Source organism: Eschrichtius robustus, chromosome 10 (genome assembly GCF_028021215.1).
Source record: "Eschrichtius robustus isolate mEscRob2 chromosome 10, mEscRob2.pri, whole genome shotgun sequence".
NCBI classification, from domain to species: domain Eukaryota; kingdom Metazoa; phylum Chordata; class Mammalia; order Artiodactyla; family Eschrichtiidae; genus Eschrichtius; species Eschrichtius robustus.
In genome coordinates, this window is record NC_090833.1 from 54862717 (window position 1) to 54882574 (window position 19858).

The 19858-nt window shown below is 39.7% G+C and overlaps 1 protein-coding gene across 4 annotated transcripts in view; it reads right to left on the reverse strand.

Moving 5' to 3' along the window:
• GLIS3 (GLIS family zinc finger 3) overlaps nt 1-19858 on the reverse strand; it is a 494000-nt gene that overhangs the window by 304160 nt on the left and 169982 nt on the right. For all 4 annotated transcript variants that reach the window (XM_068552881.1, XM_068552879.1, XM_068552883.1 and 1 more), the window contains 2 exons: nt 11200-11407; nt 4352-5471 (listed from right to left, as the gene is read on the reverse strand). In XM_068552881.1, coding sequence (XP_068408982.1) covers nt 4352-5471; nt 11200-11330 — 1251 coding nt within the window. In that variant the 5' untranslated portion in view covers nt 11331-11407. The remainder of the gene's footprint in view (nt 1-4351; nt 5472-11199; nt 11408-19858) is intronic.

The following is a 19858-nucleotide window of genomic DNA, read 5'->3' on the forward strand; positions in this document are numbered from 1 at the left end:
CCAATACTTGACATTATGAGAATTTATTAATTGTTGCCAATATGAAGATTGTGGAGTGATAACCAATAATCATGCTTAGATGATACTTTCCTGAGGTCCCTTCTAGTCAGGTAATTGTGGTCACCACATCAATGCCAAGTCTTATCAAAATAATAAAATAAAGGATGTGGAAAAAAAAAGTCCTTCTTCCGTATTTTACAATGAGTTTACTTTTCCTCAAGAAATGTCTTACATGGCTAAAGCTGGCCCATAACCCATAAATCAGGCCATAAAAGAGGAATGGGGACATTGCCCCAGCTCTGTATTTATTTTCTTGTATTCCATAATCCAATGTTACTTAAAAAGCAAACGGCCCAATAGTCAAGCCAAAGCAAATACTCTGCGTTTTGCCAGGCAAAATGTCTGTGGAGAAATGAGTCAATTCATACAAGATTCAAAGCTGTCTTTGGTCAGTGACATTTTTGTGAAAATCTGTGGGTGGGTAAAAGTTTTACAAAATTCCTTTTTGCTATTGGATAAAATTCATCCAGGAAAAATAAGCAAAATTTAAGTGGCGATCCACATTCCCCCTAATTCCCTTATTAACACTCCCTAACCTCCCAGCCCAACTGCTTTCTTTTGTGCACAAAGGCCAGGATCAGTGTTTCTGATCCTGGCAACGGAACCCTGTCCCTCTGCTCACTCTGCCCTGATCAGATAGGCTTTCTCATGAGGAGTACTGACAGACAGAGTGTGTCTGATCTCATTCAGAGCACACCTTCCTGGGAACGCTACCGAAGTGCTGCACACTCTTCAACTTAATGGCAAAAAGACCTACTACGGTAAAAACATTCTCAGTGTGCACTCAGTTGGAACACTTACTATGGCTACTGTTAGGGATGGTTAGTGTACATCTATAGTTTGGGGTTATTCTTTACGTTGTCCTTTTAGGAACATGAAACAGGGGTTTGGGAAAGAAACTAATTATAAGGCTCCATTACTTGCTCTGACTTGAGCATTTGAAACCTTATCATCTCAGAAAAACATAACAGAATTCAGCGAAGTTATACCTGGGAATGCTCAAAAGTTTTGATATTTCTGAGATTCATCAATGGTGAGGTTGGTCTAAGCTCAGGAAGGTCTAAATAGAATGATCTGGCACCTACAAATTGCTTTATTAGTAGACAGAAGTGAATGGACTCAGGTGTTTTTAATGTAATATTGCCATATTCCAGTTTCTGATTTAACTGAGGTCTGTCTGCCTGCCTGCTGAGGCCTTTACTTCTCAAGGCCTTTGCCGACGGCTGGGAATATCTCTGTAATCAAGGCCAAGAGCGGAAAGAGAGCAGCTGGTTTGGCTCTCCACAGAAGCAGTAAGAATGAGATCTACAGAAGGGTGGAGTTGTTTGGGTGGAAAGGGAAAAGAAACCATTCTCTCCTTCCAGTAAGTTAACCAAATAATAAATTAACAATCCTCCCCCAGTTCTGCCACCTAAAGTCCTGAGAGATCTGAATCCCAGAGTTCTGGGTAAGGCTGAGGAGTTACAGTCAGAGACTCTGAGAATGTGTTCTCCCATGCATGAGATGGAATCTGGCATCAAGGGAGGACACCAGTGGTAGCCTCTTACTGTAAGCAGGCTGTCACTGAATAGCCCTTTCACACATCCTCCTTTTCACATGACTTCCAGAAGCTCATTGTGCTGCCTGTAGTCATGGTCACCAAACACAATTGGGTCATCACATCTTTCTTGGGTCAATAAGCTAAGTGAGTGAAAATGATGACTAACTCTAACTATGGTCCACAGAAAATTAATAGCAGTTAAACATACGTAAAACAGAAGTGGACAGGGTCTTATAATTTAAACTGCTCCTAGCCTTTGCGGCATGTGACATAGCCACAAAAACCCAAAGATCACTTCATGTCTCCAAAAGAAGAATGTGGTCATTTTACTTGGCAAGGATCTTGAGCTTTGAATCAACTACCATCAGTTTCTAAAAAAGTGAGAGATGAAAACTGTTCAGTTTTAATAGTTCTTTGTGTCTGGATTCCAAGAGTGTAAAGACTGGTTTTGCAAGAGGCAGAAAAATGCATCTTTTTCAGATGCGCATCCACATTAAGCACAATGTCTTCTCTCCAAGGGCTACAACTTGAGAGGACTGCTAAACTTTCAGAGCAAAATTATTTGCTGCCAGTTAGCTACAACCCTACAAATCAAGCAGATGACGGGCAGCAACATAACAGTTTTCACAAGACACGATGCTCATGATATGTACGTTTTATATTCCTGCTAAAAATATACAGTCCCAAGGCAAGAACTGCAGCATTAGTCAGCCCCTAAGAAACACTGTTTTGTACAATACATTTGCACTATAACATGTGATTTAATGCTTTGTGGGTCTAGGTTTGATGTGCTATTAAATCTAGCAATCCAAATTTTGCACAGATTTCATCTAGAAATGGGGAGTAGGCAGACTAGGGGAGAGCGAAAAATCACCTCCCATACCCATCTTGAATAATACCATGAAAAGCTATGCAGACGCCTGCAAACATTCACCTCTCAGCTTATTCTTTCACTGAAGTATTTCTATTTTTAATAGTTATCATGCACTTTAGCAAAAGTCAACTTCATAAAGTTATATGCCTTTTCAAAATCTGGGGATAGTGGGAAAATAGGGAAATCCTTTTGCACAAAAATTAATTTTGCAATGCAAAAAAAATATTTTTTTGGATAATTCAAGCCTATATGTTTATTTCAGTAAAGCCAAATCCAGCAAACTATTTTCAGCCAGGATTAGTCAGAACTAAAAGGCTGGACTGTTTTCCTTCAGAGACTGAATGTCTTTCTTGCCTGCAATAGGCCGGTGTGTTCCAAACAGAGTAAATGGAATTGCCTTCAATTGCTTGTCTCTTTCTGGCATTTTTAATGCAGAACCTTACTGACAGAGTAAGGTTTTGTTGGCTGGAATGTAATTATTCTTTTCAGTCATATAACCTGGCATTCTTACAATGTATGAGCTTCAAGTTTTCCTTAAGAAGAATCATAACATGGGGCATAATGTAAAGACAAGAAATGCAATTTCATTCCTCCAGAAATTCTTAAAACTCTTTCAAAAATACCTACTGGATGGTGAAAAGGCGCTTCTAATACTTGCCTTACAACTATCACCTGTTTGGTTTGCTTTTACATGAATCCGACAACTTGGCCAATCTATAATCAAGCATAAACCTGGTAAACATGGCCCAGATTCTTTATTATCAAGACATACTACAGAAAGAAGGGACTCTGGCTGGGGGAACCACCATCTAAATAAGTTCCTTTTCCAAATGATATATATATTTTACACATTTAGTGACCTGTAGCATATTCAATATCCAGGGAATACCTAAAATTCTCAGATTCTTAACTCTAAAAGAAATATTCCTGTCCATCTAAACTGATATAAAACACATGCTCTTCTTTTTCCAAGAGTTAAGCGAGCTGTCTGAGATTGTGCAAAGCCACCCTGGGATCCCAAGCGTGATGTCCTGCTTGTAAACCCTGAGGGTTTCTGTTAGGTGTGAAATGGTTGTGCAACCATCTAAGAGTCATATTATTCAAAAACAGTAAATTCTGCCAAGAAACAGAGATAGTTCCAGGATTGATGTTGTGAAAGGGGGAAGTGGGGAGAAAGAGACACCATGCCCGCTTCCTTCAACACCAAAGACACAGTCCCCTCTGGGTTCTTTCTCCTTATACATCTTCCACCAAACTCCCTCTCCTTAAAGTTCAGTGAGATCCAGTAAGACTCTGCTCCTGTGGTAACCCTGAGTGTTTTCATGCTGCCTATAAATCATTAACTAGTCTTACAACCTTGGAGTGTGCAGTGTGCAGGCGTGTGGGTGTATGCAGCAACATTTTTACTAGCCAAGTTGCTAAGTGTGAGTTCCTTTCCAAATATCAGAACCACCCCTCTAACCCTAACATTCACCCAGTTATTGGAGGGAAGGGAAAATCACTGAATATTTACTTTGGAAAAGAGCTAAAGCTTGCTGGTAGTGCAGTGTGTGTTCCTCTGCCCTGCACATTTCAGCAACTTCTAGTTGGTGCCTGGTGGGAATCAATTTTCCAAGACTTTGGACAGTGTGGCAGTGTGAACCTCCCCTGATCATGTACATCTGCAGAAGAGAATCTAGAAGTGGAGATACACCCCAGCCACTAATAATTAAAGAAAACTTCCCCTTTCTCAGGCTGAAGAGGAGTCAAATCTCATGGATACCTAGACCCCCAGCATCCGAACTCCATAAAAGAAGAAAATGCCACCTAACTTGTGGCAGCGTTTGGAAAACCACATACACCTTCAATGAACTCCCGGTGGGCTTTAGGAGACTCACCGAACACTTGTTGGGCTTCTCCCCCGAGTGGACTCTCATGTGGATCAGTAGTTTATAGCGGGCATTGAATGGCTTGTACCTTCGAGGACAACCGGCCCAGAAACAGGTGAAGTCTTCCCCTTTGCGCTGATCTATGTGAACCTTCTCGATGTGCCGCACAAGTTCCTCCTGCTGGTCATACAAGGCGCTGCAGTCGATCCAGCGACAGCAGTGCTTGCCCCCAACGTCTTCCATCTCCCCATCCTCCTCCAGGGCGGCCTGAGGCAGGGCCAGCGCTTGGGTGTGGTGGACGAGCTCTGGGTGATGCAGGTGCGGGTGGGCGTGGTAGGGAGGCGGGGGGCCTTGGGGCGGAGGTGGCAGAGGAGGCAGAGGGGGTGCCGGGGGCAAGTCCAGGGCGCCGCCCGGAAAGTCATCCAGGCGCTCCGTCTTTAGCAGGCCCGCCTGCTGGCCGTCAGAATCCAGCAGGCCGTGCTGCACCACCATGTTGTTGACCAGGCCGGGCTGCAGGCCGCCGTGCTCCAGCTGCTGCATGCGCTCATACTCCAGCACGCTGTCCTCGTCGTAGGCTGGAAGAGCCAGGCCGCCGCTGGCCACCCGCACGCCCTTCTGGCTGCTTGGCATCGAGCATGGCTGGGGGATACAGCTGCCGCGCACCCCCAGGAAATGCCCATAGACCTCTGGCTGGGGGGACATGTTGGCCGGGGAAGACCTGGACCCGTTGATGTAGGCGACCAAGGACGTGGGCGAGGTGCGGATGATGGTATTGAAGTCTATCCCAATGCCATCAGACAGCGGGGACAAGGACAGTGCTCTCTTCTTGGAGCGGGCCGAGTGGGACCTGGCCGAGGAGTGCCGGGGACTAGGGTAAGGAGAGTGGCTATTTTCCATCCCGAAGAGGTAGGATGGCAATGAGTTAGAGACACTGTTGCTGGGCATGGCTGTCCCAGGAGGAAGGCTGAGGAGGTCCCCTAGATCAATGCCATTCTGAGAGCTGTGGTTGGAGGAGAGCGAAGGGAGAGCCCTGTAGCCGTGAGACCACTCTTGTTTCACGCTCAAGGCTGACTGACTTTCCGTCAGACTCAAAGTTGAGGATGCCAAAGACTCACGCGAAATAAGGGACCTGGAACAGCAGCCAGAAGGCGGGGGGGGAAAAAAAAGACAAACATTTTAGCAGGATATGGATTGCCTCAGAGCTAAAAGAACATTGCATTGACAATCCCTTAAGTATTTCCCCTAATTACATTCTCGGCTAAACACACATTCTTTGGCTAAGATAAAACCCAAGGCTTTTAGTTCCAGGTAAATAACATTTTACCAAGAAGAACAATAAAAGCTAATGCTCACTGGAATAATAAAACAAAAAGATCTATTGTTATAAATAATCTTAATACTTTAAATGATAATAAATAGTCCTTGCTTTATTTTTAAATATCTTTTTTTAATACAGGGAAAAAATTAGAAACCTAGGAATAATTATTGAAGCTTGTTATGGCAAACCAAATAAACAAGTATTTATTAAGCATCTACTGTGTGCAGCACACTACAAATAGGCATCGCAGGGAACACAAGTCTAAAGAGAGTCCCAGCCTTTGAGTGAAATCTGTTTGGTGAGGTAAAACATAAACCTATGCTTAATTTGAAAAGAAAAAAAAAGTAAGTCCTCAAAGTCATCCAGGGGACCTAATAATAATTTCACAAGTTTATTTCACTGATATTAAGGAATTTTACATGTTTCTATAAAAGACAGCAATTCACACTGTAAGTACTCAGTCACAACATCAAATTGCCCCAGAAATAAAATATATATAAAATACAGCTGTAATATATATGGGAGTGACAGCCTGAAATCAAGTCATATTTGGAATTATGCATTTGGGCTGTGCAGGGTTTAATCACACCTGCTAGTTTTGGATCTTCCATGAACTGTTGTCCTTGAATCAGAGCAGATTTGGACTGAGAGCAAAGCATTTGCCTTAAGTACTTCACTTTTGCAACAATTCCTCTCCTGTCCTTCTTACCCTTTAAAAAACATGCCTCACATGTCACAACAATTAGCTGAATAACAGAATGCTTTGTAGTCTGGCCACTTTAAAATTCATTTTGCTTTACTATGACATCATTGCCTTAAAAATCATTGAAGAGAAAAGCTATGCCCTTTGGATGGAAAATTTGTCACAAAGAGGCTGGACATAATTCATAATTCACTGTACTCCCAACTCAGAATAGTGTATATCAGAAAAACCTGACTTTTTTATATGTACTTGCACTGGCTTTCTACAGAGATCGTTTTTCTGACAAAAAATTTAGAATAAAATATTGTATAGAATGTCTGTTTTCCCAGAATGAACCCATTTACTACTTCCAGCTGTTATACAGCAACCTGTTGCAAAAGAACTGAGGGAAAAATAGAAGCATTCTCATCCCATCTGTTCCTCTTACTTCTTTTCACAAAATGGAAGCCAGGAACACTGTTTCCTACAAGCATGAGAAATTAGCAAGAAAACATCTCGGCTCCGAAATGCACAGTATAAGGTGGTAGATAACACCGCTGTCGATGTGGTGTTTCCATCGAGCGAAGTAATGTTTACCGATGAAAAACACAGCAGGAATTTACGTCCAGTTGCCCTTGACACAGATTTATTTTCCTCTGTCCAGATCCTTATATTTGGACTGAAGTCCTTCTGCAAGCCCCAGAGTGGTTTCTGAACCATCTGTTTTTTAATTCCCCATGGACACTTTCAATTATTTTCCCAGCATACCTGCAGCTTGTAGCTCTCCCTGCAGAGCTCAGCTGAAGGCTCCTGGTGATAGGATGTCAAGGGCCTTTTGGTCCCTTCCCCAGGGAGATACAGAATTGCTTTCTGACCCAAGTCAAATCAGTAGTCGTGTCATATATGAGGCAAAGACAACTGACTTTGCTTTACGCCCTGAGGTTGAGATGGTTTGTATAACATTCTCAAATGGTGCATTTGCCTGGTCACTGTCATACTGGAGGATTTCAGATTTTTAAGCAGTGAATAGCAGGCAGAAAGTATTTCACCCATCTGTATATACTTTGCGTTTGAAATTATATTATTTGGTTTGAGGGCTGCCTATAGTGAGTGAGACATGTTCATATGTTCCATTGTCAAGAGATGTTTCTTATTTTTCTCAAAATACACCTAAAGTATAGTTCGATTTAAATTTGAGCATAACCCCATGCAGGCACATTCCTTAACTCCTTGGACATCTCAGTTTTCTAAGACAGTTATCATATATTTTTCAGGAAGCAAATTCTATGTTCTATTCACTAAGGCAGTTATATGAATGGAGAACTCTCTCTTCTATCTTAAACACCTAATAAGAACAAAATTTCCAACAAATGGCCTTTGCCTAGCAGCCCACCTCCCTTCTGAGCAATTACCCAGATCTTTTAATATTTCAAAGTTCTAATCCATGAAACCTGCTCCAAAGATAGTAGCTCTCAGTAAAAGTCCTCTTTCCAGAAAAATTATATACTGTCTGTACTGAGCCTTAAACATAGCTAACTTCAAGCATCTGTGGGTGTTATCTTCCTCAATAAAATTCAAAGTCCTCCAAAAAAGGGGGTCACTTTTATCTCCGCCAGTACCCACCAGAGTGTTAAAGTTTTCCCAAAAAATGTTGATTAAGGTGAGCAATCAATCAATATAATGATAACCATCATTCTTAACTTATGAAGTATTTTCCCTTTGTATTATTTCATTTAATACAGCCTGTGAAGTAAGTAAATTGGATTGTTTAAATAACCTCTGTTTTACAGAGAATAAAACCAAGGTTCTGTGAAATTCCTCCCAGTGACACCAAAAAAAGGACCAAAACTCCTTAAAGAAGTACAAATAAAGCAGCATTTGATAGGCAGTCACCTAGCTGGATCACATACATCCTCCACTGTTTTCCTCACAACATACCCCACATGTGGTCCATGCTGCTCTGCTTGATTAAAAGACCTGGTGTACGAGGCTTAAAGTCACACGAGCTACAACTGGAACACACATTTTCTGTTCTCTTTATGAAACAATATGCTGAATGACTGTGAAAGATTGCAAAGAACTCTTGCCTATAATCCCTGCTGCTACCCACACCAAGCCTATGGGAAAGAAAGTGACAAAGAGCTGTGGTTCTATCACCATACTTAGAGAAATCTCCATTTCCATATGTTCATCTAATCCTAAGCATATTATTTCTGGTGACTGGTTAATTTGAAGCTATATGTGAAAGAAAGATAACTCAAACAAAATAAAAGCAATATGAAAAACTCAGAAACCAACAGTGAGATAGGTTAGGGTAGCTGGTGAAGCAAGAGCTCAGTAACTCTCATGGGGCCGTAAGAGGTGTAATGACCAAGCTGAACTGCTTGGTTCAACGCCAAGCTCAAAAGAAATACTAACGCATATATGACAAGGAATTCCTCAAAATGATGCTTAAGAGAATGACTACATATATATGTATACATATATATGTATATATATGTCATGAAAAAGAGATGTGCAACAAAAGAGTTACAGAATTGATCCAATAAAGTATCACTTACAATAATGAAATAAAGGGAAACAAATGCCCAGTAATAAGATACTGATACAAATTATAGTTTTATTTATATACTTTTTAATAAAATGGAATCTTGGGCAAGAAGAAGTCATTATATGATGCTAAATATATTTCTACCACAAAAGGTTATTACAAAGGAAAGTGTTTATATTAATGGAAAGAGTAAATATAATACTATGTAGATCATTGTAGATAAGTTGATGGAAAGGGAAACCTATGCTTATGATGTATATGTTTACCTACAGCTAGAAGGATATATATCAAAATTCCACCCAGGGTTGCCCGTGAGTGGTAGGATTCAGGATGACTATCATATACTGTGTCTTGTGCTTGTCCATATTTTCCACATTTTCTACAATGAGTAAGAATTACATAGATAATCAGGAAAAAACAACAAATTTTACAGCTTTTTATAGGGTGGCCATCACTCAGACTGAACAGTTATGTCCCCATCAAGCTCCCCACCCCACCTCCCCCTCCCCCTGGGCATGCCCCCAATATACAAAGCTGATTCTCTCTCCATCTTCTCTTCATCTCTAGATAGCAAACTGCCTTCAAGTTGAACTGTTGCCTCCTGTCCTATCTCTCCTCTTACGGAACACACAAACCAATTTAAGTATCACAAATAAATGTGACCTTTCCAAATTGCTAAAAGTAAATTCGATATTTCACCAAGCCACTTCCCAACTCCTGTTTCTTTGCTCATCCTGCAGAAAACTATTTCCATAGAAGGACTCACAGAATACATAGTCAAAACATATACGTCAATGCGTCTCTAAGATATTATCTTTTAAGGATAAAAATTTATGCTAAGGAATCAAATATGCCAGAAAACAATGAGATAATGACCCTTCCCTGCCCGACCCATGAAAGGGACTGCACTAGATACATGCATGGCTGGAGCAGCCTGTGCCCTGCCTACCTTCAGTTTCTCCATTAATTATGACTCTCTGCCTTCAAGGCATGGGCTGGACTTGCCACAGACAGGAAGCTGCAGGCTTCCCAATGGCACCTACCCCACGAGTACAGTTAATTTTACATGCAATACTCAGCAAGTCTGAAGAGTCCCTCAAGGCATAATCATCAATAGGAAAATGACAGGAGCAGCTTCCCATCACAAAAAAAATCTCAGGTGAAAAACAAGTTTCCATCTCGTGAAAAAATTGGCATAAAAAATGATCCAGGAACTGTGATTTCAGGTTCTCGAATAGCAGCTAGGAGGACAGTGCAGAGACACAAGAGGGGGAAAGGGGGATAAGAGGAAAAGAAAAAGGAAGGGGAGGAAGAAGAGGAAGAAACAGAACCCAGAACTACAAGGCATCTCAGCAGATTCCAGTCCCCCAAGAAGAGGCACAGAGGTCCACGGAAGAGAGGTCCAATTCCTTTGCAAAATCACAGTTACAACAGATCCGGGACTAAGGCAAAAACTTTGGATTGTATTTCTCCAAGAAGACTACTTACAGAAGATGACATAATTCATTTCAAACATAGAAATAGACCTTATACATTGCACAGTATTTTGGTTTTATGTCCCCTGTAATATCAACCTTAAGAGATATAAAAATTTGTCTGAGAAGGTAATTTCCCTATTCAATTATCTCCCATGGAGATAGATGTATAGCATTTATTGGACCTACTTATTCCAGCACCTAATCAGACATTGTGTTGAAATGTTATGTAACTCACACACGAAAGTATGTCTTCCTAGACACATCATAAAGTCTTGAAATTCATAATTTCTATCTTTACTTTTTCAACTATCTCCCTAAACTTCAACTATTGTATTATGCAGGACCATAAATATTTAAGATACTTGGTTAGATGGGTGAATGTATGGATGGACGGACAAAACAACTGTAAAGCAGCCTTAGGATGCTTCAACATATACACTGAAAAACGAGCAGCTAAGGTGGATGTGCATGGAACATCTTATCTTTCTAGGCCATGATATGACCTGCTTCACCAGGAATCAACAGATTAACACACTGGTACTTAGTCACAGAGGCCCGAAAATCTCAAAGTGGGCCTTAATTTCACTCACACTGTAAGACAGCAGGTATTAAACCATTCTTCCCAATTAAGATGATATTATGGCACACACAGTTTTTATACACATTCCCCTACAAAGCTCAAATTAAGAGAGCTGCTTGAGTGTGTGTGTGTGTGTGTGTGTGTGTGTGTGTGTGTGTGTTGTGCAGGCATGCATTCAGTAAGGAAAGGAAAAACAGTCATGGGTGTGATTATACCATAAGAAGGGGAAAAAAAAAGTAATTTGAGACCTGGTATCGGAAGGAGGTATATTCAGGTTGGCTGCATTCATTGCCCTCTGTAAGCTAGGACTGATCTGGTTGCATGCTGTAGAGACCTGGCTTGCTGGTGGTGAAATGGGTCCCAGTCGCTGAACCATCATGGGACTGCTGGTGACCACTAGATTGTTGCAGCTGCCTTTTCCAATGGACTTGCACTGAGGCCCAAAGCCAAGAGCCCCTAAAAACAAATGAATCAGGTTAGCTTTCATGTCCCTTATATCAGAAATCAGTAAATACACATATGTGCACACTTATATCAGGACTCATCTTTAGAGACAGTCCTTGGATCATCTTTTTTTTTTTCAGTATTAGTGATAGAAAAAAGCTTTCTCTAATTCCAATGAAAAATCCATAATGCTACAATAGAAACCCTTCTATAATCACCACTCAGACAAAATATGCTTACATTTTGCTTCTTCTGTATAGAAGTGTCCAGTTATATTAAGAATCACATTTTATCATCTCTTTACCTAAAGGGTTAAGGTGGTAAGTAGATGGGATTACTTGTATCAAACCATGTTTTTTCTAGAATAGCTAATATCTTGAATGACCCAGCAAGGAAAGTTGACACTCCTGAAAAAAACTTGTTTAACTGGTTCATTTCATTCCAAGTCTGGTCTTCCAAAAAGCCTCTTTAAAAGGATATAGACTGGCTGTGTCTCTCCAATCTTTATTTTTCCTCTTCATCCTAATATATTTTCATTGGACATACACCCAATTTTTTAAAAAATCAAGATGAGAGAACCCTAAACAAAACATTCATTCTAAAAGTAGCATGTTAACCAAATTTAACATAAATTTTTCATTTCATTAGTAACAATCTTCGAACGTAGTAAAATTTGGTACATATCCCAGAGGGGAAAGGAAAAAGAAGAAACCCTCAAGAATCTGTGCCGTTACAGAAACGTGAAGAGCAAAGAGGAGAAAGGTAAATGCTGCCATGACTCATTTATAAAAAATAATAATAGTGGTTGAATCATTCTAGACATTCTTTTTACATCGATATACTTTTTCAAACATTTTTTGCAAACTACCTGGTCCAGTCTCAGTTCCCATTTCAAATAAATCAAAATAAATATGATCTCAGGTTTTTCTGGCAAATTAGGCTCTAAAATTTTCTCACCAAATTCCCCATCTTTCTCGTCGATATATTTGGGATCAAAGTTGTAGAAAAGCATCACAGTAACTTTCCTTAGCCCTAAGAAGTATAATTTTTTATTTTGTCTTCTCAAAAATTAGGTTAATAGCCAAAAAAATGACTTCTTCACCTTTTGTAACATTCTCTTCCAAGAGCCCACAAGCTAAGGATAAACAAGACCTTAGAGTAATCACCAATGCTCTCATCAATGAAACCACATCTCCAAAGTGCTGGGAGAGTCACAGCATCTTTAGCTAGCAGGAAACCTTCTCTAGTCCAGCCCTCTGGGAAACTAAAATCCAAGTAGTAATTGACTTGTGTCAGTAAATCACACAGGGATTTACTGACAGAGCAGAAACAGAGTCTACAAGAGTATATTTTCATGGCACCTGTGTCCTTAAGTTTAGGTGCTGGATGCTTAGTTTCTTCCTTGGATACTTTCCAAGATCCAAGAAAGGTCCAAAAGAAATTTCCGTCTGATTTTTTTTTTTTCAGATACACAAACCGGAACCTTCCCCTCTCCATGCAGCTTCTGTCTGATGCATCTTCTTGTGCCTTGAAAGATCAGTTACAGATGATAGTCTCTCTGTTTTCATAACTCATATAACACTGTACCATCAGGGCTTCATCTTGACACCAAGAGTAGTGGGTACATTTTTGTGCAATGATCATAAACTTAATATCTTTATAAATTCCAACAAGCTACATGTGATCTGCTTTTCAAACCCCCTTTTTACCTTGGATAAAGGCGGTGTAATGGTTCATATCCTAGCCCAGTATATAAGACACTTGAATTCTATCCCCAGGTTCTATCCCTACCAGCCACTGCGATTAAAAGCAACGTTAGATGTCAGGTATTCTGTCAAATTCAGTGTCACATATTCATCTAAGGAACTCACTCGTTTCATGCCTGTTTCCTTCACCATAAAATGGTATTAATATCTACCTCTAAAACAAAGACATATTAGCAGCTGGAACAGCACACCCAACAAATACTACTTGGTGTCAAAGCATATTAATACATTATTTCATCAAATCTTAGATGCCATATATTATAAGTCATACCATTATTTTATATACCAGTAAGAACATTAAACTAGTACGTGGTGTTAATATTTCAGAGATAATCTGATGTGAAAATAATGCACACCTTAGCATAGATAAATACCAATAAGATTGCTGAAAAAATTATTTTAACCCTTTTCTTGTTCCTGCTTTTCTCTCTGCCTGGTACAGCCTTACTCTAACTTGTCCACCTAGGAGCACCTCTGTCTTCAAGGTCTTGATTCAAAGGTCATCTTCTCTGTGACTCCCCCTCCCCCCACTGCCAACTGGGCAAATCTGACCAATTCTTCTCTTCATTCCCCCACAGTCTTTCGTAACACATTTGCCTAAGCACCTTCAGGGAACGGAAATGTTTACATGCCTGTCATCCGTTTATACTTTATTGCTTTTTAAAGACAAAGCTCTTGTCTGAGGTATCACTGCTTCCTCAGCACCTAGCCCAGGGCCTATACAGTACACAATAAAGTCTGTCAATGAAGCTAAGAATGAATGAATGAATGAATGAATGAATGAAAATAAAATATAGTTATACATGCTATTAAATACTGACACATTATTTCCACTGAAGCCCTCCTAGTCTTCTTGTCTAAAACAGTGCCATTTTTCAAAAACAGACTCAAACTAAGTCAATCCTTTGATGTTTCTCCACAGTGTGGCTAACTAGGTCTGAATGGAAGATGAAGCTGCGGGAGTAGTAACTATAAACCCATCTCCCTGGACTAGAATTTTACACTGGTCAAGGTTGCCCTTGTAACCCTATACCCTGGACCCTCACATTCACAGTATTTTCTCCGTCTGTAATAAAGAACCATTAATCCTCCCCTCCCCAGTGTCTCCATCATTTTCACTGTAACACCTCCTACTCCCAAATTCACTGGTCAACTTGAGCCTCATCTAACCATAGAGGAGTGACAGCTTCTGACTTGACTATCACATACATTTAGCATGAAGCCATACGGTAAATTTCTTGGGAACACATTATGTTTGTGGAGCAGCTGTAAGAATGTTCTGTAAAATGGCATCAACACTCTCACACAGGGAGGCAAATAACAGTTTGACCAAGAACCACTGTGCTTAATGCAACCATCTAACTCCAATTTTTTTTCATAATGCCGGACAGAATGAACACCTCCAGACTGCTCAGAATTGTGTAGTGCGTTGTAGTATGGGCTCTGGAGACAGCCTGCTTGGGAACCCCCAACCCAGGTTGTGTGACTTGGGCAAATTACTTAAACTTTTGTGTTTATATCTATGTGTTCTCATCTGTAAAATGGGAATAAAAATAACACCACTTCATAAGGTGTTATTGTGCATCTAGTATTAATTACACACGTAAAGGACTTGACACGTTGCCTAGGGCATCGTAGGTACTTGATGGATGTTAGCTGCAATTTTTGTTGTAGTTGTTGTTGTTATTATTGTTCATGCCTGTCATCACTTTTTTTTTTCCTACATTCTCTTTCTTGAAGTAAGAAGAAAACAGTTCTTTATAATTCCTTGCACAAAACAAGATACAAGTAAAAGATACTATTTAATTCTCTACCCATTTCTTTCTGCTTTGAGCCTGGAGCCAATTTTTTCAAAACCAGGTGTCATCACAGATAGAAGAAAAGTTTTCAGCTGGCCAAGTCTGAACATTCCTTGGCTTGTCATTCCCTGAAAACAAACCGTACAACTTTCCTGACTACCAGATGTGCCAACTACTTGTATGCTGGTTTTCATTTTGAAATACTGCTTATTTTTAGAGACTGTACAGTGTTTCTTAAAAATGTGTTTACTGCTCAAATAAGGATTTGAGTGGATGGCATTCTGAGTTCTACATACATTCTAGCCAAAATCACTGCATGCTGGTGGGGAGCGCAAACGTTTTGCATTTCCTGAACTGAGAGGTCATCTTAGCAGGGGCATGTTTTTAATTAACATCTTCATTAGTTGAAAGAATTCTCTTGAAGTCAAATAGTTGACTATGTTGCAATTACCCTGGCTGAGGCTGCAACTTTCAGAATGATTTATGTTTATCCACTGGTTCCTCTAAAAATGACAGAGATATTGGGGGAACAGAAATAGCATATATATATATATATATATATATATATATATATATATATATATATATATATATATATATATATATATAGGAGGGGGGTAGGGAGAAGTAATCAAAGTTTTTTTTGATTGTAATTGTTCATCAACTGACACTAATCAAATGCCAACCATGAATGAGCTGGGCAGTCCCTGGAGACAATGGTGAGCAAGATAGACAGAGTCCCATCCCCCCACAGAGCCCACAATCTGCCCATGAAGAGGAATACCAAAGCAACCATTATATAAAAGAGATCCCTGCTCCTAGGTTGGGTCATATGAAATGTCTTTCTTTACAGGTCAAACATGATCAAATAAGAGCAGTTTCTATATAGTTCAACCTAACACATATGCAGAGTGTTTTGGAAACAGAAATAATGCATATCAGGATTTGAGTTCTGTCTCACCCACCCACTGGATGTGCAACACTGAGCAAGGTCCTTAAAAGTCTCTGTGCCTCAGTATCCTGTCCCTAATATTAGGACAGTAATAGTACCTAATACATAGGGTTGTTATGAGGATTGAAAGGGTTAGTATATATTATTATATGCTTTACCATCTCTAAAGATCAGGTTTTTCTTCCCAATCTTTCACTTTAAAACATTTCACTGAGATAGACCAATATAAAAAAAAAAAAAAAAAAACATTTCAAACCTACAGAATAGTTGTAAGAATAGTACATGAATCCTCTTTATCTAATTTATCAATTGATAAATTCCATCTGTTGATCTATCTATTCATCTATCCATCTCTCTATATATGAGATTATTGTTTTAATTATCATTAATTTGTTGAACTATTTAATAATAAGCCATAGATTTTATGCCCTTCACCCCTAAATACATAATCATAACACAATCATCAAATTCAAGACATTTAGCAATGATATAGTACTAGTACATAATACACCATTTATAGTCAAATATTACTAATGATCCCAATAACACCCTTTAGAGCAACTGTTTTCAAATCCAGGATCATGCATTTCAAGGAAAGGTTTTGCTGAGATGGAACTTCAAGAATGGAATAGTAGGGGCTTCCCTGGTGGCGCAGTGGCTGAGAATCTGCCTGCCAATGCAGGGGACATGGGTTCAAGCCCTGGTCTGGGAAGATCCCACATGCCGCGGAGCAACTAGGCCCATGAGCCACAATTACTGAGCCTGCGCGTCTGGAGCCTGTGCTCCGCAACAAGAGAGGCCGCGATAATGAGAGGCCCGTGCACCGCGATGAAGAGTGGCCCCCACTTGCCATAACTAGAGAAAGCCTTCACACAGAAACGAAGACCCAACACAGCCATAAATAAATAAATAAATAACAAATTTAAAAAAAAAAAAAAAAGAATGGAATAGTAAATCAATGGACACCCAGGCACTGAAGGTTGATGGAAAAGTAGAAAATCAGAGAAAGAAAAGAAGTGAGAGGTAACAGCACACACCACAATAGTTAAAAGCATGGATTTGTACCCTAGCTCCACCACTGAATGGCCACATGACCTTGGGTAAATTACTCAAGCTTTCTGTGCCTCAGTGTTCTGATCTCTAAAATAGGGTTAATACTAGTACTTTCCTCATTGAGTTGTTCTGAGGATTAAATGATCTAATATGTGCAATATATTTAGGGCCTGGCACTTAATAAATGCATTATAAATGTTAGTTATATTTTATTAAAGAACTCATTTCTGGTACCTTTCTGATATTTCTAGCACCTCTTTTCCTGAGTGACCAAGGATGGTATGCTGATACCTCCCCACCCAAGGGCTTCCACTCAACACACAGTAGAGTTATTATCCTCCCATCGATGGACTCCAGACTTCAGGCCTTTCCTCACTCCCATCTTATCTTACTCTTAGACTCTCCCCAGCTTTCATTCATACTCCTCCCTAGAACTGGAAATAAGATATTCTTGCTTACTAAACATACTAGGCTTGCTATATAGTGTTTTGTCAAATTTGTAATGTTTTACTGCTGAAATACAGTAGTGACAACTTCATGAATACATGTGAGTGTGTAGTATGTTACTCTGAAATACAGTTAAGGCAAGGGTAAATGACTAAGAACACCAAAGGATGAGAATCAGAATGAAATAGCTGGCTTCCTTATTCAGGGGCAAAGCAATTTAAATTTAGTGTATGTTACAAATGCTCGAAACTGCACAAAACTTATGAGAGGTAAGGACTACTGAGTAGAGCATCCTGCTTCCATGGAGCTTACAGCTCTGTAGAGATAAGATGCACTCATCTAGGAACAATCAGATAATGATACTAGACTGTACAGAATAAAGCATGAGACTGAATCATAGAGACGGGAGTTCAAAAAAGGTGGAAATCACTGTTTACCAGATAATTCACTGAAGAACAATTTTAACCAAAAAGGCATTTCCCAGAGGTCTTCAGGAAGTCCAAAGGTGTTCAGTGATAACAAATAAGATGGGGTCATGGAGAGATCCATAGTCAAATAGCTTTGGGAAACTCTAATATAATGAAGTTAAACATATCTCTTTACTACAGGTCTTCTCAGAGCCTTTAAAAATTGCAAATGCTGATAATAAATCTCCCAGAGGAGCAAATAATATGCAAAATATATTTGTTTAGGGTGTTTTTTTTCCCCTATGACTCATCCAAGACTGGCATACTAAAGAACACTCTTTAGAAAACAATGAGGTAAAACATGAAGGAAAAACGAGCACATGAATGGGAAGGAAATAGTAAGGTGTAGACACGGAAACAGAAGGGAGGAGGCATGGTATGTGCTAGGGAAATGAAGAGAAGTCAGGGTTGCCTGCATGAGGGGGCTTGACCAGAAAAAAAGGGAGAAGACAGACTTAGAGGACTTTAGTCAGCCTGGTGGGCCTGATTTAACAACTGGACATTATGTATTCACCAATGGCTCCAAACCTGGCTGCACATTAGTGTCACCAGGAAAGCTTTTCAAAAATGCAAATTCATAGGCTTCACTTCAAACCAACTAAGCCAGATGATGCTGGTATAACTGGCCTGCTGACATGCACCTGGGACCCTGTGCTATAGATAGTGGTGCATCCCACTAGAAGCCAAGTTCATCCAAGATTAATCTGATGGAGATGGGGAGAAAGGATGGAGGAGTACATGAACCAGAAGTTGGACAAACAATGAGGAGAAGCCCATGTGGTAGTAAATGACAGAGTAAGAAGGCAATGGTTAGGGAAGCAAGTTAAGAGTAAGATCGTGGATTATATAATTGGTTGATAAAGATTTAGAAGATCAAGCTTAAAAAGGAGGAGGAGGTCATATAAAGGCTATTTTTGTAACTCCAATCCGAAATTAATTACTTGATCCCAGATAATAAATAGATTAAATCCTAATCCAGATTAATGAAGATTCCCACGAATTGGGCAATCTCCCACCACTCTGCCCTCAGGAAACCTACCAAGTTTATCCCAGAAAGAATATAACTTTCACACTAACACTCTTCTAACCTTAGTCAGTATTCAGGAATGTTGGCCACAAAGTATGGAATCACCAGCATTACTCATTTTTATTTTATCCCTGCATTAAATGGAATCGTATTTATACTCCCAGAGATTAAAAAATATCATATTCCTTTCTGAACCACTCAGTGCCCTGGATTCCTGGACATGAAGTCTCAGTCTTGCTAACCACCACTGGGCACTCTTGATAACATGTTATTAAGAACACATAGCTCCAAACCACCTCATAAAGATGTAAAGATATATTAAACAGCATTCCCAAAGTTTATATTCTAAAGTCCCATCAGTCAGCTATTGTACATCAATTATCAACTAATTAGTACAGAGTGCTTATGCTGACCCTTCTGTTCTCTCTTGTAATGATTTGCCAAGTTAACTGAAAGCTGCTTTGCTCCATAGATGCTCTTAGTATAGCAAGAGTGTTAAATAAAGTTCACCAACAATTAGCCTAGAAAACCAAAGAGGAAATGTAAGCACATTTTACTGCTTTTCCCTCGACAAATTTTCTAACAATCCCATGAGAAGAGAGTGGATATATTTGTTAAATAAGCAAACCATTACTCTGAAAAACTGAAATACCAGTACTGGCATAGTTCAGTAATTCATCTCTCACCGATCAGGTATTCTTTTATTGTGCCCCCGCTCTGTGCTATAGTATATACTCTAGGGAGTGTGGATACACAGATGGGTTAAACAATTCTTGCTTACCATCTCATTTAGTAGGCTTACATCAAGGCTTACACATGGGATTAATCTGTGAAAATATATGAATTCAAGGTGAAATTATACTTACCCTATAAAAATAGGACTTCCACAAATATAAGAAAGGATGAGAAAAAAAGGAGGAAGGAAGCATACTTTAATGGGAGAAAACTGCCT